This window comes from Mustela nigripes, chromosome 3 (assembly GCF_022355385.1).
Source record: "Mustela nigripes isolate SB6536 chromosome 3, MUSNIG.SB6536, whole genome shotgun sequence".
In the NCBI taxonomy this organism is placed as follows: Eukaryota; Metazoa; Chordata; class Mammalia; order Carnivora; family Mustelidae; genus Mustela; species Mustela nigripes.
Genome location: NC_081559.1, coordinates 113,368,278 through 113,394,466, shown reverse-complemented (window position 1 = coordinate 113,394,466; position 26,189 = coordinate 113,368,278). Strand labels below are relative to the sequence as shown.

General features: G+C 38.2%; 1 protein-coding gene across 2 annotated transcripts in view; it reads left to right on the top strand.

The window, feature by feature from the left end:
* The first annotated feature begins 7,409 nt into the window (after positions 1 to 7,409).
* Positions 7,410 to 26,189, top strand: part of LOC132013988 (UDP-glucose:glycoprotein glucosyltransferase 1) — a 128,715-nt gene continuing 109,935 nt past the window's right edge. For both annotated transcript variants that reach the window (XM_059394525.1, XM_059394524.1), the window contains exons 1-4: positions 7,410 to 7,607; positions 13,125 to 13,260; positions 17,609 to 17,691; positions 20,563 to 20,693. In XM_059394525.1, coding sequence (XP_059250508.1) covers positions 7,550 to 7,607; positions 13,125 to 13,260; positions 17,609 to 17,691; positions 20,563 to 20,693 — 408 coding nt within the window. In that variant the 5' untranslated portion in view covers positions 7,410 to 7,549. The remainder of the gene's footprint in view (positions 7,608 to 13,124; positions 13,261 to 17,608; positions 17,692 to 20,562; positions 20,694 to 26,189) is intronic.

Here is a 26,189-nt window from a genome sequence, read left to right as displayed (position 1 = left end):
ATGCTGCTGCATTATTTTAATGCTGTGTGGCCAGAGCTTTGCTTCATCACAGGAGACGTGCAAGCTGCTCATCACCAGCACTGCACAGAGCTCAGTGACAGCTACCTGGTGAAAACTGCAGCTAGATCCAGATCTGCACTACGGATTTGCTGTGTGTCACCTTCAGGTTTTCCTTTTCATATCTAATAGATAACAAGTCAAGACTGACAGGGATCTGATTCTTTCTTATCTTTAGTACTCTTCTGAGTTTAAACCTGAGTCCTGTGTGCTATTGTGGGTACCCAGATTTATGTAGAAATGTTAAAACACTATCTGGAAAAACAAATGTCTCTTTGAAATCTGTGGAGAAGGTACCAGATGGAATCTTATAAGGCTCTTGCTCTCAAAAGCCCTGCATCTAAAACATCCTTAAGTATGACTTAAAAAAAAATCATTCAGCAATCCTAGTCTTTGCTATTGATAAAATGTACATGTGTAAGCATACATCTGTGTGTTAGTGTGGTGGGCAGAATAACGGTCCCCAGAGTTGTTCACACTCTAATCCGTGGAATCTGTAAATGTTAAAAGGCAAAAGTGACTTTGCAGATGTGATTAAGGGTATGGACCTTGAGACAGGGAGATTATCCAAATGAGTACGATCTAATACATGAGTCCTTAAAAGTGGCAAACCTTTCCAACTGCAGTGGTAGAGACACAGCAATAGAAGAGTCAGAGAATGGGGAGGATTCGGTGCCCAGTTAATGGCCTGAACTGTAGGGGGCAACGTGCATGGACCAGAGAGAAGCCTCTAGTGGCTAGGAGCAGCCTGAGATGACAGCCTGCAAGGAAATGGGGAGCTGAGGCCAACAGCCCCAGGGAATTGAATTCTGCCAAAGCCTGAATGAGCAAAAAAGTGGGTGGGTGTTTCCCTGGAGCCTCCAGAGAGGAATTCAGCTCTCCCAGCATCTTGGTTTTAGCCAGCAAGATCCATGTTGGATTTTTGATCCATAGAACAGTTAGATAATAAATTTATGTTTCTTTAAGTTTGTGGCAGTTTGTTCTATCAGTAAGAGAAAACTGATACAAGTAAGAAATCATACACTGCATCTACTTAAAAAGTGAAAGCTTTCTGAATCAGTGTTTTCTAACCTGTGGACCACAACCCATTAATCTGTGGGCTGTAACAAGTATCAGATTTTTTGAGGTGTCCTTAATTATGTCTCAGTAAAAAAAAAGAAAAAGAACAGAAAATATCACAGTGCATTTCAGAGATCGTTACCCAAAACTGTACCCATCGTGAAAAATATTGACACCAATTGTGACAAATTAGTGAGGAAGAGAGACAGTATAAGGGATGAAGTACATGGGCTACAAATCATGTTTCTAGCTCTTGTTTTACTGATGTCACTTGATTCAGTAGTAAATGACAATTCTTTTTACCATTATCTAAATGGAAGAGGTGGATTTGTAGGGTTTAATTTTACTTTTATTGTAATTTATATCTGTGACATGCAGGAGAATTTTACCTGGAGTTAGTAAGTATGAGATTTCCCACCGAGCTAATTTATGAACATTCATGTAAGTTTCAACCAAGCATAGTAACTTTGTTCTTGAGGATTCTGGGATGGAATGAATTTGTGAACAGTCATTAAACAAAGTTATTCTTAATTTTTAGTTTTTGTATTGTTGAATTCCTCCCTCTCCAACCAGGGTTGTATATACATATGAATAGAATAATACTTGATATGAACTTCGTAATGGTTTTATATGATTGAATGTGCAAGTATAAAGTTTTGTTTCATGAACTATTTTCCACTTTTGTAGATATGCTTATCAGCTCCAGGTCAGGATGTGAAATGTGCCACTGTGTGTTGCAGTCTAAACATTGTTCTGGATTGGTTCATTAGAATGCAGTTGCTATGGATAAACCTAATATCATGATCGAACAATCTGTGGTGTTGGGATCTTTTTGTTTTTGTTGTTACAAGACTGCTTACAAAGACAAAATATTAAGAAAAAAAATAATTCCCAGTGAGCAGAGGGTTTGTTTTCAAGGTATCCTTGAGATACACGCCACAAGCTAGCATGTGGGGTAGAGATTCCTCAGAAACCACATAAAACAATCATGGAACTTCTCCCCTCCAAACCTCTATTTCTGATCAGAGGAATAAGGATACAATTTCGAGCTGCTCTTTAACCCCAGCAAGGGGATCCCTTGCCCATCCAACTTCAGGTCAGTCTGGGGTGGTGTCCTCAGGGCCACTCTGTGTGTACTGGCACAGGGCCACACTGCTTTGTGGCCTTGGGCTGTGTAACAAATTACACCAAAACACAATCCATTAAAAAAAGAAGAAGAAAACAAACATTGTCTTTCATAGTTTCTGTAAGTCAGGAATTAGAAAGTGGTTTAAGGGGGGTGATTCTGGCTTAGGATCCTTCCCCAGGTCAGAGTTAAGGTATGGACAAGGATTGAAGTCACTTGACAATAGGAGGACCCAATTCCAAGAAGGTGCAAAGCTGATTCTGGTTGTTGGTTGTAAGCCTCATTTCCTGCTCATGGAGATGTCTCCTTGGGGCTGCTTGAGTCTCAACACAATGTGGCAGTTGACTTATCCCAGGGTGAGTGATGCAAGAGAAAGCAAGTTGGAAATTGCAATGTCTTTCATGACTTAACCTCCAAAGTTATACTCCGTAATTTCCACACTATCCTCCTGGTAGTGCAGGTCATCCATGTTCATTGTGGGAGGGGACCACACAGGATGTGAGTACCAATAAGCAAGAATCTTTGAAGCTCATTTCCAAACCTCCTCACAACCTCCTGAAGCAATCTGATATACAGAGTGGACTATTTTACTTTATTTTGGCAGAGTAAAGACCTAAATTATAGTTACCAAGAGGAAATTATTCAAGTTTCTGTAAAAATATAATTGAAGTCAGCCCAGGAGTAAGAGGATGAATGGATATTGAATTGAACCTATATTAAAAGAACAGTAAGAAATCATTATGACATGGATAACTTATTGAAGAATCCTAAAGCAGAGAAATGCTTAGAGAAAACCAAAACTTGGAAACCCCTCCCGTTCCAAATGCCAAAGGTTTGAGTGATAATTGGAAATTTTACCTCCACCTGCTGTGTGAAAACACACCAAGTGGTGACCCCTGACTGTTGTACATGCTGTTCCTCTGGTACATCCAGGTGATGAGGTGGTCTGGCTAAGATGGATCAGGGGCAGTTAAAGTCTCCCAGGGAACTATTAGTGTTCTCAGTTTGGAGAGAGTTCAGCTGAGCTTCTCCCAGGAGGAGTGGGGAGGGAGTGGCGATGAAGAAAATCAATTCTGCGTCTGGAGGGTTTTCTCACTCAGGACCATGAGCATGACATGCATGTTACAGAGCTGGTGAGCACCAGGGCTGATCCCTGAGTGCTGAGAGATGGTAGAGCCTACTCATCCCAGAGCTATGATTACCGTGAAGATCAATCAGGCTTCTCTTTAGACCTGAGGGGGCCATGGCAAGCCAGTCTGTGGAATTAGGTTTTATTTGGGGGAGAAAGTAAACCTTGTCTGTACATGTGGACCTCACTACCCACATGCTACTGTCCTGCAAACCAGTCAAGCTATTGCTCCAGGCTCACAAGTGGGGACACATTTTAGATGTTGCCTTTTGGATCTTCATCTGCATATTCTTTTGTCTCTTCTTTTCCTCTACTTTATTTGCCTACATATTTAAAATATGTTTTGAGAATAAGTTTACTTTTTGTAGACAAGTAATGTAACAAGTTTTAAAATTTAAAGGGTGTAAGAGTGATATAAAGGATATTGAATGACAGTTTTCCTCCTATCCTGTGGTGTACATTTACAACTTGCTTTCAGAAAATGTGATCTCATGTAACAATGTGTGTCAACTATACTTCAATTAAGAAAAAAGTTGTAAGAAGGAAAAAGAAAAAAGCAGCCTCCTTCTCTAGCAGGATAGCTTGGGCTTCTCTGTGGGAAGTTTGGATCCTGAGAGTGAAAGCAAAAGCAGAAACTGCCAGGCCTCTTAAGGTCTGGGCTTGGAAGTCCCAGGCCAAAATGTCACAGCACTCTTTAGGTCAAAGCAAGTCACGAGGACAGTCCAGATTTAAGGGGTGAGGTGATAGACTCTTCCTCTTGATGGAAGGAATGGCAAAATCACATTGCAATAGGGAGGCATGATTCAGTGAAGGGAACACTGTATAAATCAGAAGGCACCAGGTGTCCCTGTTGCCACAGCCCAGGGGCACAGGCCTGCTAAAGGACCAAGACCTCCTAATAGGATTGCAGAATGGAATAGAGAATGCTTGCCCTCCTATTGACCTTACCAGCACATCAGTAAGGTTCCTGTATAATAATGTAGATTATAGCCAACAGAACTATAATGATTAGGCTCTATTTAAGAAGCAGTTTCTAAGGAAACCCAGGGGAGTTAACAGGGGAGACAAAAACAAGGACATTAGAGGAAATGGACGTCTCTGACATGTACAGCTATGGCAAAAAGTAAACACAGCATACCTGATAGCCAGAAAAAAACACAAAACTCCACACTGAGGCCTAATTACCTCAGTGCGTTTTACCCAGTACATAATTATGGGTTTTAAGCAAAATTTACAGGCATACAGGCAGAGATTTTGGAATTATGTGGGATCTTTAAAGATTTAATTAATTAAATTAATTAAGTGGGATCTTTAAAGTAACTTTAACGAGTTAAGGGCTCCAATGGAATGAGTGGACAACACACAAGAGCTTCTCTCTGTGTCCTCACAAGATGTAAGTGCAGGGGAGCTCTCCTCTGGGAGATTGCGGCACTAATCTCATTCATGAGGGCTCCACTCTCATGACCTAATCACCCCCCCAAATCCCCACCTCTAAATACTATCATGCTGAGGGTTAGGTTTTAATATATGAATTTTGGGAGGACACAAATATTCAGTATATAGCAGGTGGTGAAAAGTTCAGTGGTTGCCATGGTTTTGGGGGAGAAATGTAGAGGTGAAGCATAGGGAGTGGTATTATTTGAGTGGTAAAATTATTCTGTATGAAACTGAGGGTAGATACATGCTTTTATGCATTTGTGAAAACCTGTAAAATTGTGCAATGTTAAGAGTGAAACTTGATGTAAATTACGGACTTTAATTAATCACAACTTATCAATATTATTTTTACGATGTGAGTTTGGAGAGTCCTTTATATATTTTATATATTTTATATACAAATGTTTTGTCAGATATGTGGTTTGGAATGATTCCCAATAATCCATTGGAAGGCTATAATCCTAATGTATTACACTAATACAAGATGTTAACAACAGAACAAATTCCCTGTCAGTTATTGGGTGCTGGGTTATGATGGGTATATGGAACTATATGAACTATCCACTTAATTATTCTGTAGAATAAAAATCATACTAACAATAAAGTTTATTAATTACTTTTGAAAGTCTGAGTCTCACTTTTCTCATTTTATGAGTGAGTAGATTACTTCTTATATTTTTTCCATCTTTCCATCTAACATTTATGATTTTCCCCTTCTAAATATACTTTATTTTTTGAAGCAGTTTTAGATTCACAGCAAAACAGAACAGAAAGTAGAGTTCCAGTATACTTCCTGTACCCACAGAAGCACAAGTTCCCCCATCATCAATATCCATAGTGATACATTTGTTATAATTGATATATATAAACTGACACATTCTTATCACCCAAAATCCATAGTTCACTCCTGGTATTGTACATTCTACAGGTTTGACAAATGTATAATTACATGTATTCACCCACAGAATATCATACAGAATAATTTCACTACCCTAATAGCCACCAATTGATCCCTCCTTCTCCTTAACTCAAGGGACATATTTGTGGAATAGTTCTGTATCTTGATTTTGGTGATTACACAAATTTACATGTGATAAAAGGACAGAACTATACATACAGCTTATACGCATGTCAATTTTTGGGTTTTGATATTGTGATATATTTAAGATATAATCATTGGGGGAACCTGGGTGAAGGGTCAATGGGACCTCACTGCACTATCTCTGCAACTCTTGTGATTCTGTACTTCAAAAAAAAAAAACCCAAAATGTTTTATTTTCCAAATAAAATACTGAAATTTCTGAGAAAGCTTGGGAAGAGAAACCCAACTTTCTTAGAAGCTTTGCAGTATCACATGGTTGTATGTTATCAACTAATCAAACAATGTTGTTCATAGCAGAAGACCAAGTTAAACCAAAAAAAGTGAAAACCCAACTCCATAATGTGGTGAATTAAAAAACAATTCTTTTTACAGAAGCATCATCTGAAGTGATTTGAAGACTAGAAAACACACAATGGAACGCTAGTAACACAAAAGCTCCCTCAAGAAATGCATTTTAAAACGCTCGTTTTCATTCCATAAAATTATTTTAACTCCTTATGTTCCAGTGAAGAACAGAAAACCTAAAAGGTAGGAATCTCCAGCACAATACAGACATACAGCTATTAGGTTTAGAAGTGTTTTTAGTTCTTGTTCTGGCATTCTCTGAGGAAGGACTGTGTTTGTCATAAAATCAAGAGTCAGTCAAACTTTTACACTTTTCATGTACTTTAAATGTATATATATATATATATTTTTTAGGATTTTATTTATTTATTTGACAGATAGAGATCACAAGTAGGCAGAGAGGCAGACAGAGAGAGAGGAGGAAGCAGGCTCCCTGACCAGCAGAAAGCCCGGCTTGATTCCAGAACCCCGGGATCATGACCTGAGCCGAAAGCAGAGGCTTAACCCACTTTGACTTAGTTAAAACTATATATTCCAAAGAGGTATTCATTTGTGGGTGGGTAAATTGATTTGCCCCGTGTCACATATTCTAAAACAATTCTGCAGTGATTCATTTGCGCTCCGCGCCCCCGCTCAATCAAAGGACAAAATAGTCCTTGCACAGAAGTTGTCGCTGCCGGTATAAGCTAAATCGTCTCACAAAATTGAAAAAAGTCTTCCTTTCCCCACGCCCCCAGGAACGGTAGTTACCAAGATTTAGAGGTTAAGATAAAGTCCAAGTTGCTCAGAAACATTAAGCAATTTTGTTCCCTTATTGTGCAGCAGTTCTTTTAATATAAGGGTTTAAGGCAGTAGACTCTGAAGTGTCCTACAGTTCAACTCGGAAAAGTGGCTTAAACTGGTATCCGGCTTCATCACCTGATACGGTTTTTGGGTCGCAGCGATCACTCCTAGTCCCATTCCCGAGATCTTCAACGTGCTGTCCTTCCCAACGGCGTTACACAAAGGCGAGCAAAGAGGGAGGTGGTGCTTCCTCGGATACAAGATGGTGGCCAAGCGACGATCTAGGCTGCCTCAGCCGGGGCTCGGTAGCCGGAAGTCCTCCGGCTCTCGCCATTAGGAAGCGGAAGTAAGAAGTGGCCTGCGGCTGGGCTATTGCTCTGCGAGACCGGCTTGAGGAGAGCCGCGGGAAAGGCGCGTGTCGGCCGCTCACTGGCGCAGTCGCTGCCGCCGCCGTCACCGCCCCGCCCCGGCGTTGTCGCTGGCATCGTCGCGGACGAAGCGCGGGCCCAGCATGGGCAGGAAGGGGGACGCGAGCGGCGCGTGTGCCGCGGCTGCGCGGCGGGTGACAGGTACGCCTGGCTTGGCGTGGGGAGGTCTCGTGGACGGGGAGAGGGTCTGGGACGCGAGGCGACCCCGTGCCCCGGTCACCTTGAGCTTCCGCTTCTTTACTGACTCAGTTTCTCTTTCCGTGCCCCAGTCCTGTCCTTTTTGCGCGTCCCCCCAGTGGTCTCTGGACAAGGCATCAATTCTGCGGGAGTGACCACGGACTCTCTTAAGCGGTTTTGAGTCTTCAGTGAAGAGCTTTTAGCCCAGTGTGCCCAAGTGCAGAAGGAGGTGGGGGAAGTGCCCTAACCTGAATTTAGATCAACCCTGACCCCAAGTAGGTTGAGAACCAGCAGTTTGCAGGACTCTGATTGGGGAACGACTTCATTTTTTTTTTTTTTTAATAGATTTCTGTTTTCCCTAAAATGAATTAAAGTGATGCATATTGGTTGCCGTTTTCATTTAAATACGAGGATCTGTTGGCTGGAGATTGGATAATCCGGTTTCACTTTTTGTGGGACCTGTCAGAAGAATAAGATCTGCATACATCGCCAATAAGTTATGGATGTCAACAGTTCTTCGTTGGCCAATCTCCGGATTGTTTTGCATTTCTTGCCAGATTTGAGAACTAGCATATTTTGTTAATTTGAAGTCCGGAGGTCTTACACCTTACTGTGCTACACTATCTTAGAAACATTCATCGTGCACTTGCTGGCCAGTACTATGTGATGTCTGAAACACTTAAAATAGTTACTTAACATACAAAATTTGGGATGATTGTAGCCTTTCCACTTGGCTTGCTTTTGACAAACTTGACACTTTTTTTTTTTTTTTTTAAGATTTTATTGATTTTTACAGAGAGAGAGAGAGCGCGAGGGAGCGTGAGCAGGGGGAGGGGTGGAGGGAGAGGGAAAGAGAATCTCAAGCAGGCTCTGTGCTGAGCCTGAAGGGGAAGCCTTGATCTCTGGACGCTGAACTCATGACCTGAGGGGAAATCAAGAGTCTGAGCCTAACAGACTGAATTGAAGCACCTAGGTGCCCCAACACTCATTTTTATTAAAGGAAATAAACATTGCTTCCTACAGTAGGATGGCAGCGTTTTTTTTTTTTTTTTGTTTGTTTGTTTTTTTTAGGATGGCAGCTTTATAGTGCATGTTTAGCTTAAAAGGAAGAAATTAAACTACGCAGAAAATTCTGTTAGATCTTCTCTGCAGTTACCAGTGATCATTTTCATACCAGATGAATAGTAACTACTTAAAAAAATTGGATTTATGGGGTTCACAGCAAACGGTCTTGCTAATAGGTATAAATGCATATTAAGTTTAATTATTTGGAAAGTAAATTTATTTCTCTAGAAGAGTCCTTCCTAATATTTTTCCTCACTGTTAATCATGTATGTTGAAGCTCAGGTGGCTGTCTGTAAGCTTGCATCGTGCACGTTGTTTTTTTAAGTTTGCCAGCTATTATCTTCAGTTTAGAAATGGAAGAAGTTGGTGATTTAGAATTTTATGCCTCCTCTGTTTTCCAGAAAGTGAAAAGTGTTTGCCATAATACAGTTTTTATTAATATTTCCAATATCCTACTGTAGATCAATGAGTAAGAGATAGTCATTAATTTAAACTAAGGAGAATGGGCCAGACTGGATCTTAAAGATAGTACATTTGGACTGAGGACTTATTTATTTTTATTTTTTAAAAGATTTTATTTATTTATTTATCAGGGAGCACAAGCAGGGGGAGCAGCAGGCAGAGGGAGAGGGAGGAACAGTCCCGATTTGGGACTCGATTCTGAGACCCTGGGATACTGACCTGAGCTGAAGGCAGAAGCTTAACTTACATGAGCCACCCAGGTGCCCTGGGCCTAGGACTTATTAAAGAATGTTTTTAATTTGCCCACCGTGCCACAAGCACTATGCCTATGATCATGAAATGCCACATTGTAGATTCTGACAGCTATTATTTCTCACATTATTCATATTTACTAGCAACATTTAAGGACCACTAGGATCAAGAGTGATAAGATTCTCATACAATGAAGGCATCCTTAAACAAAAGGCACTTCAGTGAAGTTCTTACTTCTGCTTCTCTGAAACAGTCTTTTCCTGTAGTTTTACCTGTGGCATCAAGGATGTGGGGTCTGGGTGGGAGAGCTTTTCTTTAAGGTCCACTTTTCTCTGTCATCTTAATGGTGCTATACCTTGCCCCAGGAACTCTGTCCCTTTAAAAAATAGTTTAAGGGGGTGCGCCTGGGTGGCTCAGTGGGTTAAAGCCTCTGCCTTCAGTGCAGGTCATGATCCCAAGGTCCTGGGATTGACCCCCACATTGGGCTCTCTGCTCAGCGGGGAGCCTGCTTCCTCCTCTCTCTCTCTCTCTCTCTCTCTCTGCCTGTCTCTCTGCCTGCTTGTGATCTCTGCCTGTCAAATAAATAAATAAATAAATAAATCAATCTTAAAAAAAAATAGTTTAAGGGAATCTCTGGGTGAGTCTTGGTGCCTAGAGTTTTCATTTTAACCCTTCTTAAGTCTTAAGCTTTTTGTAGCATCTTTCCTCTTGTCACACTCCTTTCTATTTGCTTTCATTCTTTCTTTAATGAATGATGGCCTGTGTTTATTTCATTTTGAGCACCTCTTGTGTACCCGGCATTATGCTAAGTATGTGGCCCTTGTAGACGAAGCTCCCTGCTCTTGCGGAGCTCACATTCTGTCCCTGAGGCAAGCCCGTCAGGCTAGTTGGTCAGTTTGCTTTGGTCCCAACTTCAGGCTGGCATGCTTGGTTTCAGGTTGAAACTGTGTCTTCTCAGCCACCTATATCCCAAGGACTCTGTCCCTAGAAAGTCCTTGGACTTGTGTTGATTCTCACAAGAAAGCTCTTTGCTCAGTCAGGGTCTGCACAGTATGAATTCTTACCTTCCAAAACCAGAGATAGCATGGTATTGTAGAACTTAAAAACAGGCAGACGTGGGTTCCAAGCATTGTTGTTTATTAATATTAGTCAAGTTCCTCAGCTTCTCTGAGGCTGGGAATGATAACGTTTCATCCATTATGCAGCAAGTCTATAGGTATCTCCTGTTTTCCAGGCACTGTGCTATTTGCTATGGTGAACAAAGTAGTCATGGCTGCCACCCTTTAGAAACTACAGTCTCCTGGGTAGTTGTGTGGAGGGACTAGATATCATGGTATATGCAAAGCACCTGACACTGTGCTGGGCCCAGAGCAATGGCTCAATAATCTTAATGCTTCCTGGGGGACCTTTTGTCACTCCCTCTTCCCTCATCACTCTATGCATGCAGCCTGCCTGGGATTATTGGCAGTGGTGTCCAGTTTCTAGTCCAGAATTACTACTTTTGGGACTACACATCTAGGCCCCTTGGGGGCAAATTGTAAACAGAACTATAGTATAGTAATGCTAACATAGTTCATATATTCTGTCTCCAGTTTAAAAGTTTTGTGACTTTGCGGGGGGGGGGGGGGGGGTTTTTTCCCCTAACCACAGAAAATGTATTTCCAAGACATTTTTTTTAAGCCCATGTAATAACGATTTATTATTCTGTAATTTAGAAAGTGGTTTCTTACAAGAACGTCTTTTATTAGAACAGTTAATTCTGGTGTAGTACTTGGCACTTGAGAGAGTAATTTTCATGTTGCTTTTTCATTCTCAGAATGTCCTGGTGTGGCAGATACTGATATTTCTATTTCAGAGTCTGGGAGACCAAGGGCCAGAGAAGTTACTAGGGAACTTCCTTGTGGTTAAACTGCTAGTAAGTAGCAAACTCAGTAATTTGTCACAAGTCCCTGACTCTGAAAGGTTCTTTCTTTTCACTAGCCAAGTTTTTCTGTCATACAGAGCAGGTTTCTGAGGCTGTAGTTCTGGGACCTGTAGGGGAGGAACTAAGGAGGGAAGAACTAAGAGTTCTTGAGTAGTCTGAAGTTGTATGTAAAATTTTTGGTTCTTGCTTGCTCCTCTGTAGGAAATGTCAGTAACTTTTGTTGCACTCTGAAAGGGCTACCTCCGCACCCCCAACCCTCACCCCATCCAGAAATCTGCTAACAAGTTTCAGTGTCGGGGTCTAGGTGGCTAGCCCCAGTCTTTATAAATGTTGGCTATTTATTGGTGCTTATTTATAAATGGGATATTAATTAGTCAATTAAATCAATTAAGCTGACAGTGTCTGAACTAAAAACTCTTAAAAGTAACTTTTTTATTTGGTTTAGTTTGATTTTGACCATTTGTTCTTTAGAGATACTGTGTGTTATGTGAAGCAGGCTGTGGCACAACTGTTAATGCTTTTTGTAAAAATAGGGTACTGACTGATCCTCCAAGCAGTAGCTTTTTTAATCAGTATCTCAAGGAATTGGGGTGAGTCTGGTGTGAGCCTCTCCGACCGAACACTAGCATGCAGAAGCACAACTTTGGTTTGGTGTTTCTCACATATTCAAGTCTTCTTTGGATTCACATTCAAATGGGTGGAACTTAGATGCTGACTTATACGGCCTGGGGGGAAGTCTGATTAGGGTTCAGTGAGGCTGACCTCTGAGATGAAAAATCAGGCCAAAGATGCCTAGAGCTGGAGTCTTTCTGAAATGATGTTGACACCTCAGTGTGCTTGAGGAGGTTGCTGCTGGGAGTTAGGAGGCCTGCATTCGATGGCTGTGCCAATTTACCAGTGATTCCATCTTCCTTATTTTGTAGATAGGGACCCATGATTGAGTTCTAACATTCTTCATTCAGAATGGGATTTGCATTTACACTCAAGACCCATCTGTTAGCCCTCTGGGGCTGCTGTGACAAAGTACCAAACTGTGTGGCTAAGAGCAATGACGGTTCCTTGTCTTCAGTTTTGGAGGCCAGAGATTCTAAATCAAGGTGTCACAGGACCATATTCCCTCTGAAATCTGTAGGGGAGGGTCTTTCTTTGCCTCTTCCAGCATTTGCTAGCCCTAGGTGTTCTGTTCTGTGGTTTGCAGTATAGTTCCAGCGTTTGCCTGTCTTCTCTGGCATTCTCCCTGTGTCTGTTCACATGGTGTTCCCACTGCATGCCTGTCTCTCTGTCCACATTTTCCATTTTTTTATAACACCAGTCTTTTTGGATTTGGGCCCACCCTAATGACCTCATTTTAACTGGATTTCTTCTGTTAAGACCATTTCCAAATAAGTTTGTATTTTGAGGTGCTGGGTTAGGACTTTTGGGGGGACACTATTAATACCCATCATTTACATTTTCATCTGCCTCAGCTTTGTTTACTCTTATGGTTCATAAAGTATGATTGTGTGCTCCCTGCTGTGCTACCAATTGATTTAGACCTGTGTATAGTTTAGGCACCCCACGATGGGATGGAGTCTTTATAGGAAAGAGTATATGATCGACACCTTTAGTTATATATCAGTCACTCAGCAAGTTGAAACCATGGAGAGATTAGGTGCTGTTAAATTTCAGAAGCATTTCCATTTCTGTAATTTTCATGTTACTTTGTGTCTCTAAGTATTAAGATTCAGGTTTAAACATTTCTTTGTGGCAAAACCTTTTTTTTTTTTTTTTCTTTTTAGGGGTTTGCTATAAAATGGGACTTATGACTATATTCACTGGACTATGGCTGTTTTCCTCAGTAAAGGCAGATTCAAAAGCCATTACAACCTCTCTTACGACAAAATGGTTTTCCACTCCATTGTTGTTAGAAGTCAGGTAAGAAGACATCTTTTTTTTCTTTCATGTGTTTGAGTAAAAATGTAGGATCTGCTAGTGAGTATTCAGGAGCTTTTTTAGGAAGTGAGATTATCATCACATGCATTTAGTCAGTGCCTCTTGCAGTGTGCATTGTGCTGTGTGCTAGTCAGAGGCTGTTAGAACACAGAATCTGTCAGTAGGATATGGTAATATTGATTCATAGAGATACTTAGGGACTTCTTTGGACAAATTTATTGAATTGGTTAAATCATCTTCCAAGAAACGTGTACATGTGGTAATAAAGGAAGAGAGAGTTGTACTTAAAGGAATTTTTCTATTTATTTGAAAAAGGTTTTAAGAGGTGTTTAATAAAAGAGAAAGAAGAGAGTTTGTCAAGATTCGGGGAGAGAGGGCCTGCTCCTTCTAAGAAGTTGGTAGAAGACCTTGAGATATGAGAGCACAGAAGGGAGGCTGAGGACAAGGCTAGATTTTATCCAAGATTTTACTTGTTCCACATTTTAACATCTCCAAAATTAAGGTGCATTTTAATGAAATCAAGATGTTATCTTACAATTAAAATTGGTAACATTTTCCTTTTTAGTGTTTCATAAAAGCGGTATGTCTTAAAACTGACAGTGTCTTAAAATCAATACAATACAATAAAGAAATACAATACAATAAAATACAAAATCAAATAAAATACAGTAGTCAATGATTTCTTGGGAGATTTTGTATTCCAAGTGTATTTTTTAGTTAGTGTTTATAAAATAAATAACTAGTTATCTCTCTTTTAAAAAGTCAGTGTTTTGCTTATAGAGGGAAACTTATTTTTATTGTATCTGAAATAATATATATCTAGGACTTACAGGGAATCATTCTAAAGCATAAATTTCGGTAGATTGAATGGTAAGCAGTTGGTAAATCTCAGAATTTGATAGTGCTAGAAATTTGAACTGTTGCATTACTTCAGTTAACTTTGGTCTATCTTTGTATTCTTCAACTTTAGAATTTCATCTTCTAACATTTCCTCCTTCATTCCTAGAAAAATGTGAATGAAGAGTTTTTGTTGTGTTGATTGTGTTTATGAATAGTGGCATCTTCTAAGGAAACAGCTTCATTTGGAATTGATAAAAGAGGACCAGTGGGAAAGTGGGACTTTTAGGATCTGATTTTGGCTTGCTGAGGAGCCTCATGGATTTTCTGCTGATCAGACTTAAGCTTGTATCACTCCTCTGTGCCTCCCTTCTCTCAACAATAAAATGGCCAAAAGAAAAAATTACTACTACATTTATTTCACAGCAGTGTTACAAGTTGATAAATGGATTGAACTCTTCCAGTGTCAGAACTTTATTAGATGGAGAGGCACTTCTAAGTAAAGTGACCGAAGGTTGGTTGAGATCTGACTGCCTGAGCAGACTCTAATAGTTGACCTTTTTTGCCCTCCAGTCTTATTTTGGATGATTTGTCTGGTGTAAATCTAAGTGTTTAGGATTTACTATCACTTTCTAAATAATTTTGTGCAATTAACTGTAACATGTTTTATAGTACTTTGCTTGGCATTCTTTATTGAGTGCCACTCAGTTACTCTCACTTAGAATAATTTTTTTTGGTTTTGTACATTGTTTCAGAAGATTTTTATGGCATATACTTATGGGATTTTTGAGAAAGTTTGTTAAAACTGTCAGTCTTAATTAACTCATTTTTTTCAGTTTCGTTGATCTCTGTGAAGTGAATAATGTATATCACTTCCTCCACCAACTTTGCATTTTACAAATATCGCCCCTTTTCATGATTTTCTGACCATTTGCCATTTTGGTTGATTATTTTTAGTCCTCTTCTTTGGCTGTTTGCAGACATTTTAGCAAGGTAATGGGACATCTAGACAACTCAGAAATAAGTTGAGCATTATTAGAAATCCTCGATATTTGCCTCCAGAAGTAGCTGAAGCCACCATTCTTCCCTCCCAGGTCCATGGAGGACATTGATGGCAGATCATAGCATTGTCCATCTGAATGAGGGAGAGGGGACAGAATGTATCTCTACACATTGAGACATGCAACTACCACAGATATTTTGCCTTCCCTGCATCTAGTCCTTAGGGACTAAAAATATTCCCATGTTATTTTTAGGTTAAGCCTGATCCTAATGAAGCAGTTGTAGCTTTCTAGTTGTTTATGAAGTGATATATATTTAATTGAAGTAGAACAGCCATAATTACTAACAGAAATATTGTATAAGTAAAGTACTATTATTAAAATAGAAACCAATAATCATTTGTTGAGTACTCGATACTGTAATGGCCCAAGAATTCAGCATGATAGAGATCAAATAGATTTGAGTTTGCATTCCAGATTTTTGATTTGCTAATTCTATGCCCTTAAGCAAATCAATAACCTCTCTTGAGTTACAGTTTCTTTATTCTAAAAATGATTCTAAATCAGGGTGGCTGTGAGGATTTAAGGACATGAGTGAATATGCCAAGCATAGTGCCTGTCACATAGTAAGCCCTCCTTAAATATTCATTTCCCTTCCCTTTCTACTTCTTTATGGAAGAAAGACCATTTCTGATCTCCCAACAATAACTCTGGAAATCTAGAAAACAAGTTACCAGATTTTTGCTATCTGGTAGACATTCAGGTTGTTTATGTATTTTTTTCTTTCTTTTGTCGTTGATTAAAAACTTTTTATTGTGATCTTTCAAAACATTTGTAAGTGGAATGGTACATATAATGTGCTCTCCCTCTACCTGTCACCCAGTTTTAGCTCTTATCAACTCAAGTGGATTAATCCATAACTACCACTACCCTCCTCCTTTATCCCCCTGGACTATTTTAAAACAAATCCTAGATATCATATAATTTCATCTGAAAAACTGTAGCTGTTTTACTCAGTGGAATAAATAAGAAGTGAAACAACAATTTAAAATGAAAAGCAAACAAACTGAATTATACTGTAAACAAATGGCAGCATTCCTTTTAATATTATCTTGTATTGTTCTTACCCTCCTTGGATTAGTTCAGTGAATCTAGTAATTAATTTTCTTAGGCCTCTTTGAAACTTATGTGTCATAAGACTTATTTATGCAGTGGGTTGAAGGAGAATATATATTTCAAGTTTTCCTGTAATTATATGAGGAGCATATATTTATTTGCAGTTGGCCTTTAAAGGAGGGTCTTAGCTTCAGTGAATCCTTGTTCTCACCATTATAACCTTTGAGTGTATTATCCTTCCCCCCTTTTCCACAAGCCTATCTTGTGAATGCAGCTTTAATTTGTGAATTTAGTGTTTATTTGAATATCATAATCTATTTGTCTTAATATCTTGTTTTCTTAGACCATAAGCCTAGAAAGCTTAGAAAAATCCCACATTCAAGGAGGTACTAAATAATTTAATAAATTATGATAATGGGTATTTTCAGAAACCTATTTTTAGAGAGGCTGTGTGTTACCAGGAAATGTTTCTTATTTTTCCCATATTTCTGTGTCTAGCTGTGGAGTAGAATGAGAGTTGTACACCCCAGTGTTGACAAGTAATGGGAAAGTCTTCCTTTGGCTAGGTAAGCTGAGATCCAGATCTGTAGTTTGCTTTAAGACAGTGAAAGATCACCACTACGTTAGTATTCCGTCTCAGAGGAGAAGATGACTAATTTACATGAATCATTTGATCAGTATACACATTTTCTTTTAGTGATTTTAGGCTTTGGAATGAAGGGAAATTTAGAATGGCCATTATATAGGTCTGTAGAGTAAAGTCAAGAAAAATTTAAGGTGGCATTAAGTTCTAAGAACTTATTTTATTAAACTGAAATTTGGTGATCTTAAAAATTTGGATTTATGGATATTAAAAGATTACAACATGCTGCCTTTAGTCTCCTAGAAATTTCTCTAGGGTTCATGTTTTCCTTGGGAGAACCTTAGGTAAAACATTTTTTTTTTTTTTTTTTGTAATTTGTAAGGTCTTTCAGAGAATAAATGAACAGAACTAGTACCAGAATTGTCAGTTTGTAATTCTGCTATTACCAACAGCGTTTTCAACAAAATGGGGTTTCATAAGATTTATTTATATTGGAACTTTCCTCTTGTTACATAGTTGTTCCAGGTTTCTTATGGAATACCTATTAGGCTATTAATATGGATAAGTGAGTAAGCTACTAAGCTAATTAGTTATCAATAGTCAATAAGCTAATAGGACTTGCTTATCATTAGAATATATATTATACATGCTTGTGTATAATGTATATTATAAAAGCCAAACTCTGGACATTTGGAAACTTAAAAACCTATTTTTACTTTCTTTAGTAATGTAGCATACATTAGAAGATTTTATTAAGTTGTTTTATATCTGATATTTCCCCCTTTTCTCCCAGTGAGTTTTTAGCAGAAGACAGTCAAGAGAAATTTTGGAATTTTGTAGAAGCCAGTCAAAATATTGGATCATCCGATCATCACGGTAAAATTGAAGCAAATGCTTCTTTGACTTTGGTATCTGGGAAAATATTAGGAAAAAATGGTCTCTTTCACAGTATTTATGGCTTAGTAATTAAAGGAAAATGTTTTTATCTTAATGACTAGAGTTGTGATGGTAGTCAGCAGAGCCAACACAAACTAATGCTTTTGAAGCAGTTTATCACTTTGTCTATAAGTACTACCTTTGATTTCTTTCTCCCTGCTTGTTTTTGTTCTTTTGTATTATTTTATTAGAAGTGCTATATGAATATTTTATAGAAGTCAAATTCATTTAAAATCATTTAGTATTAACTTAATTACCATTGATTTGATTCCCTTTTTCTTTTCTTATGAACTAATTGCACAGCTGATCTATTCTCGTTAGGTTTGTTATCATTAAGTTAGTGCCATCCAAAATGTTTCCTGTTACGCCTGCCAGCCCCCACAGCTTGAGTGTTGAGGTATCAGATGAATGCCAATGTCAACTGTATCACTTGTTTACAGTTTATGATGTGCATTCACACTTTCTAGTTCAATATAAGCTTTATGGATATTTGTAGTATAAACATTACTAGTTAAAGATGCAGATAACTTAGGTAGCTAAAACCTTGAATGTTACGTTGACAGGCCTTGTTGTAGAGGAAGTGTGTGAAAACAAAGTGATTGCTATTAGTATTTAACTGAATTGATTTTAACTTTTTGATTTTTAGTTAAAATAATACAAATTTTAAAAGCCAAGTCTGAATTTCTTTTTTGTGATATTAGTACATAAAGGTTTGAGCAAGTATCTGTAGTTTGAGTTACATAATTTAGAGTCAACTGGAATTGTTTGTGTTACCAAAAAAAATCATTTTACTTTTAGTTTACAGTTTCATAAAACAAATTTATTGAAGTGGGTTTTATAATGAAATTTGAACTCTGATGTTTAAAATGAAATTTCCTCAATATAAATGATAATGTGTTCTTGGTTAAAGTTGGGGTAGTATGAATTCTTGAAAGTGATCATAAAAGTGTGTTAAATATTTTATTTGAAATATTATCCATTGTCCCACCACCCAAAGGTATTGACCATTAACAATCTGGCAACATTTTAAGTATTTCTTTCTGGTGTCTTTTTCTGCTTAGAAGATGCTAATGTCATATAGAACCTTTTATATTTTACTTTTTAAAATGTTAGTTATATTCCTTAAAAATACTTTTTGATACATAATATATGATTTAATAGTCAAGCTTTTAAAAGGCTTATAAAGAAAAATCTTGTTCTTTCCCGGTCCCCCTCCTGTTTCTCCCTTGCTTTTTATAACTGTTTAAATTATTTTGTTTAGCCTTCAGTGTTTTTTTTTAAATAAATACATCATATGTATTCTTATTTCTCATTCTTTCTTAACAGTAAAAAAGATAGCTCACTATGTACAGTTGACCCTTGAATAACATGGGTTTGAACTGCATGGGTTGACTTATACTCAGATTTTTTTTTCTGTAAATACAGTGTAGTACTTAAATGTATTTTCTCTTTATGGTTCCATTTTTTTTTTTTTTAAGATTTTGTTTGTTTATTTGACAGAGAGGGAGGGAGCACAAGTAGGCAGAGCAGCAGGCAGAGGGAGAGGGAGAAGCAGGCTCTCTGCTGAGCCGGGAGCCCGATGCGGGACTGGATTCCAGGATCCTGGGATCATAACCTGAGCTGAAGGCAGCCGCTTAACCGACTGAGCCACCCAGGCATCCATTCTCTCTTTATGATTTCTTAATACATTTTCTTTAGCTTTATTATTATATGCATAAAATTGCATATAACATACAAGATGTGTGTTAATTTACTTTTATGTTATCAATATAGCTTCCTGTCACCTATAGGCTATTAGTAGTTTTGGGGGAGTCAAAGTTATATGTGGATTTTTTTTTTTTTAAGATTTTATTAATTTATTTGACAGACAGAGATCACAAGTAGGCAGAGAGGAAGGCAGAGAGAGGGGGAAGCAGGCTCCCCGCCGGGCAGAGAGCCTAATGTGGGGCTGGATCCCAGGACCCTGAGATCATGACCTGAGCCTAAGGCAGAGGCTTAACCCACTGAGCCACCCAGGCACCCCTATATGTGAATTTTTGACTGATGGGGCAATTGATGCCCCTAAACCCTGTGTTGTTCAAGGTTCAACTATATATTGCTTTGTACCTTGCGTTTTAACAATATATTCTGGGGAGTTTTTCATACTGGTACATATATTTTTTTTTTCCAGCTCAGATAGTTTGTTCTAGTTGTTTAAATGCTTCTTCCCAAACTACAGTTTTGTTAATATCCTTTTATACTCTGTACTTCCTCATCACACTGCTCAGTTTTGTTGGGTTATTTGAGTGAATAACAAACATATGGTAGGCACTGGGGATACAAAGATAAATACAATAAACCTTCTGCCTGTGGGGGCTCAAAAACTATTTGGAGAGAGGTAGGTAGTGAATAAATAATTTTGTAAATGATGTGGTAATTGAAAGAGGTAAGCAGAGAAATAGTATAGGATCAAAGAAAAGATGTACTTGTTCCAGTGAGGCATGGGGTAGGGCTTGGGAGTGACTTTGAAGAGTAGGTGATGTCACAGCTGAATTCTTGTGGAGGTATGTAGGAGTTAGTCATCCAGGTAAGTGGGATAGATGCAGTCCAGGTAGAGGGAATAATGTGAACAAAGGGAAGAAGGGTGGAAGAGTCCAATTACTTCCTGTATTCTAGGGAATTCTAAGCATTTGACAACAGTTCCAGATAGGAGAGTGGTAACATTTTGCCACCATATACCTCTGTAACACATAGCTTTATACTTTATGAACTATCTTATTTGCATATATCTAGTCATGTGTAATTATTTTGGATAATGTTCTTCTTTGACAGGTACTGATTATTCCTATTATCACACAATATTAGAAGCTGCATTTCAGTTTCTGTCACCTCTACAGCAGAATTTGTTGAAATTTTGCTTGTCCCTTCATTCGTATTCAGCTACAATTCAAGCCTTCCAGCAGGTAAATTCAGTGCTTATAGATAAGAGTATTTTTTATGGCTGGTATAACATGATGATTGGATATATTGTGGTTGTGCTGGCATTGTGTTACAGAGCTATAACTTTTCTGATTGAAATTTCTGAGGATTTGTTTATAAATAGAAAACAAAGCTGGCATTAAATCTTCAGATCACAGGGGTTTTTTTTTTTTTTTTTTTAGTAAAAAAACATAATTTACACTATTTTCTTTTTTAAAAAGAAAAGAAAAGAATATCCACACATAAATGAAACTACCAGACTTTTTATATAGCACAGCATAGGAGATACAGCCTTATTAAACCAATTGACCATGAATCAGATCACAGCCGTAGATCTAAAAGCAGTTCTCAGGAAATTCAGGGGATGGGAAATACAAAGCAATATCACAGGGGTAATAAGAGTATCTGGAATGTAGGAAAATTTGTAGTTAAATGATCTGATTTCTCAACAAATGTTATAAGGAAAGAAAGGAGGGAAGGAAGAACTTCAAGAGAGACTTAAAATATGTGTCATCTTAATGCAGTGTGTGGATCTTATTGGATTTTGAGTTGAACAGACTGCCTTTGTAAAAAAAAAAAAGGAATTGAAGATGAGCATACACCGATCATATATTTGATGTAAAAGAAATGTTAATTTTAAAAACACTGTCTTATTATAAAATAAAGGAGGCATAGAAAACCACTCACAAGAAATATGTAGTATAATGAATTTTTGCGAAGTGAGTACTCGTAATTTTCCCCCAGGTCGAGAAGTAAAACTTAGTCAGGCCCTCTGGCAGCCGGCCCTTCTTGTGCTCTGCTCTTATCACGGCTACCTTTTACCCTCCCAACAGGAGGGTATCAACCTCTGTTTGAAATGACTTGCTGCACTTCTTTATCATTATATTGCCTGAGTGCATCTCCACACAATAGTTTAGTCTTGCTAAGTTTTAAAAATTTTGATAATTGTTTTTTGGTCGGGGGGCATTGAATTTACAGGTTCTTCTTCTATTCCTTTCTTTTCTTTGAATAATTTTTTTTGCCGTCTGTATTTTGTTGATCACATGTTGGTACTCATGATGCAGTTCAACTTTTTCTCTGTCTGTTTCTGGCACGTTGGCAGCTGATCTAGAGGCTCAGTGAGAATTGTGTTTCATCCTTTTGGCAAGTGCATAGGTAGTGTTCTGTTTCATTAGGAGATGCTTAATGTCTTTCTTCTCTTTTTGATTTAGCAGTCAGTCCTGCTCTATGCTTAATCCATTAATTCTTTGTGGAATGTAAAGTGGTGACTCTCATTCTTTTTTTGTTGTTGTATATACCGTCACCTGGTGCTGTTTATGTGGGGAAGACAGAATACATCCTTGAGTCTTTCCTGCCATTTACCAGATTTTTGAATGAGTTTGGTTCACTAGAATCCTTTTACTTTAACCATATAGTTTTTTTTGTTTCAACTTTTTTTGGTGGGAAAATGTAGGTAAGGTAATATTTATCATCTTGGGCATTAATTTAAGTGTGCAGTATGATGGTATTTAGGACATTCTTATTGTTATGCAAACATCACCATAGTTCATCTTCAGAACTCCTTTCATCTTGCAAAACTAAAACTTTATATTCCTCAAATAATAACTTTCCATCCCCCCTTACCCTCTCCCCCTTGGCTGGTAACCACCATTCTATTTTCCATCTCTGAGTTTGCCCATTTTAGATACCTCATTTAAGTGGAATTGTACAGTGTTTGTCCTTTTGTGTCTGGCTTATTTCTCATAGCATAATGTTTTTAAAGTTCATCCATGTCGTACCATGTATCAGAATTTAATTTCTTTTTATAACTGAATGTTATTCCATTGGATGTATATAACACATTTGATTTCTCCATTCATCTGTTACTGGGCATTTGGATTGTTTCTTCCTTTGGCTATTGTGAATAATGCTGCTTGGAACATTGGTTTATGACTGTCTGGTTGAGTCTCTGTTTTCAGTTTTTTTGGGTGTATACAGAAGAGTGTAACTCATGGATCATGTGACAATTCTGTACTTAACATTTTAAGGAATTACCAAACTGTTTGCATAGCAGCTGCACCATTTTACATTCCCACCAGTAATGTATCAGGATTTCACTTTTCCCACATACTTCCCAGCACTCGGGTTATTTTCTGGTTTTTGATACTGGCTGTCCTCATAGGGGGGAAGTGGTATCTTGTGGTTTTGATTTTCATTTCCTTAATGACCAGCAATGTGGAGCATCTTGTCATGTGTTTATTGGCCATCTGTGTTTCTTCTTTGGAGATTTGTCCTTTATTTGTTGTTACCCATTTTTCAGGTGGATTGATTTTTGTTGTTGTCGTAGGAGTATTTTTTTTTTTAAGGATTTTTTATTTTATGCATTCGACAGACAGAGATCACAAGTAGGCAGAGAGGCAGGCAGAGAGAGGGGGAAGCAGACTCCCTGCCAAGCAGAGAGCCCGATGTGGGGCTCGATCCCAGGACCCTGAGATCATGACCTGAGCTGAAGGCAGAGGCTTTAACCCACTGAGCCACCCAGGCGCCCCTGTTGTAGGAGTTTTTTTTAATATACTCTGGCTTTTAATCATTTATTAAATATATACTTGTCAAATATTTTCTCATGTTCTGTGGGTTGCCTTTCAACTGTTGGTAGTGTCCATTGATACACAAAATTTTTAAAATTTGATGAAGCTTTTTTATCTTATTTTTGCTTTTGTTGCCTGTGCTTTTGGTGTCGTATCCAAGAAGTCATAACCAAATCCAGTGTCATGAAACTTTACCCCTATGTTTTCTTCTAAGAGTTCTATGGTTACATATTATCTCTCAAGTTAGGTCTTTGATCCATTTGGAATTTATTTTTGTATATGCTATAGAGTAAGAATCCATCTTCATTCTTTTGCCTGTAGATATCTAGTTTTCCCAGCATCATTTGTTGAGGGACTGTCCTTTTTCTATTGATTAGTCTTAGCACCCTTATTGAAAATCAGTTGAGTATATGTATGAGGGTTTACTTCTGGGTTTTTATTCCATTGATTGATATGTCTTTATTTGTGAAAGTACTATAATGTATTGATTACTGAGCTTTGTACTAAATTTGGAAAACAAAGTGAGTATTCTACTGAGTTCTTTTGATGTAATGCTGGTAGTCTTTGATTGCTTCCTTGCTCTCTGGGTATGGTAAGTAGTTTCAGATTTATCTTGTATGTCTCTGGCCATAGATTTGAGATCCACTATTTCTGTAGGAGGCTCATTAAAATTTTTTGTTTGCTTGTTGTTTTCTTTTGGTAGGAATGGTATTTTAAGAGCACAGTCTAGGCACTAGGGATACGCACTGCAATGGGTTGGTCATTGTATTTAGGACTCTTAAATGGGTAGAGGTAGGAGGTGACTACTTGTATATCTAAAGGCAAAATAGATAGAGCTATGTAAAGATGAAATACTTCATGTGTTCATACTGATATTTCCAATTCAAATTAAGGACAACTTTGTTACTGCTATAGGTCTTTTCTTCCACACTAAGAATATGGGTTCTCAGGGTTATAAGGGATGGTAGAATTAGACTATCTTGTGGTTTACTTGTTTGTTTTATCCATGTTACATACATAGTAACCTTAATAACAGTAGTCCTTCCATTTCCACAATTACATCTTCTTTCTTTCTTTCTTTTTCTTCCTTCTTTTCTTCTTTTTTTAAAGTAAGCCCCACACCTAGTGCAGAGCCTAGTGTGGGGCTTGAATTGAGGTCAAGACCTGAGCTGAGATCAAGAGTTGGACTGACTGAGCCACTCAGGTGCCTCCACAATTACATTTTTATAAACAATTAAAAATTTTTCTTTTGGCTTAGTGATCCCCATTTTCCCTTCCCCCACTTTTAAAAATGAATATATTCTAACCTAGAGCATAGATGTTTCATATTAGAGTATGAAAGTATTAGAGAGTATGTTTCATACTCTCTCCTTGAACCCTCATTTCATCTTAGTTCTATAAGTCATATCTTTAATGCTCAACCACCAGTCCTTTTTTTTTACTTGCATGATTTATTTTTTTTTTAATTAACATATAATGTATTATTAGCCCTAGGGTACAGGTCTGTGAATCTTCAGGCTTACACACTTCACAGCACTCACCATAGCGCATAACCACCCCAGTGTCCATAACCCATCCATCTTCTCCCTACCCCTCTCCCCACGGCAACCCTCAGTTTGTTTTGTGAGATTAAGAGTCTCTTATGGTTTGTCTCCCTCCCAATCCCATCTTGTTTCATTTTTTCCTTCTCTACCCCCCAAACCCCCTACTTTGCCCCTCAAATTCCTCATATCAGGGATATCATTTGATAACTGTCTTTCTCTGATTGACTTATTTCGCTCAGCATAATACCCTCTAGTTACATCCACATCGTTGCAATGGCAAGATTTCATTTCTTTTGATGGCTGCATAGTATTCCATTTTGTGTGTGTATGTGTGTGTGTGTGTGTGTATGTATGTATATATATATCACATCTTCTTTATCCATTCATCTGTTGATGGACATCTAGGTTCTTTCCATAGTTTGGCTATTGTGGACTTTGCTGTTATAAACATTTGGGTGCATATGCCCTTTCGGATCACTACATTTGTATCTTTAGGGTAAATACCCAGTAGTGCAATTGCTGGGTCATAGGGGGTAGCTCCGTTTTCAACTTTTTGAGGAACCTCCATGCTGTTTTCCAGAGTGGTTGCACCAGCTTGCATTCCCACCAACAGTGTAGGAGGGTTCCCCTTTCTTTACATCCTCGCCAGCATCTGTCATTCCCTGACTTGTTGATTTTAGCCATTCTAACTGGTGTGAGGTGATATCTCATTGTGGTTTTGATTTGTATTTCCCTGATGCCGAGTGGTGTGGAGCACTTTTTCATGTGTCTGTTGGCCATCTGGATATCTTCTTTGCAGAAATGTCTGTTCATGTCCTCTGTCCATTTCTTGATTGGATTATTTGTTCTTTGGGTGTTGAGTTTGCTAAGTTCTTTATAGATTTTGGATACTTGCCCTTTATCTGATATGTCATTTGCAAATATCTTCTCCCATTCTGTCAGTTGTCTTTTGGTTTTGTTGACTGTTTCCTTTGCTGTGCAAAAGCTTTTGATCTTTATGAAGTCCCAATAGTTCCTTTTTGCCCTTGTATTTCTTGTCTTTGGGGATGTTTCTAGGCAGAAGTTAGCTGTGGCTGATGTCGAAAAGGTTGTTGCTTGTGTTCTCCTCAAGGATTTTGATGGGTTCCTTTCTCACATTGAGGTCTTTCATCCATTTGGAGCCCATTTTTGTGTGTGGTGTAAGGAAATGGTCCAGTTTCATTTTTCTGCATGTGGCTGTCCAATTTTCCCAACATCATTTGTTGAAGAGACTCTTTTTTCCATTGGACATTCTTTCCTGCTTTGCCAAAGATTAGTTGACCATAGAGCTGAGGGTCCATTTCTGGGCTTTCTATTCTGTTGCATTGATCTATGTGTCTGTTTTTGTGCC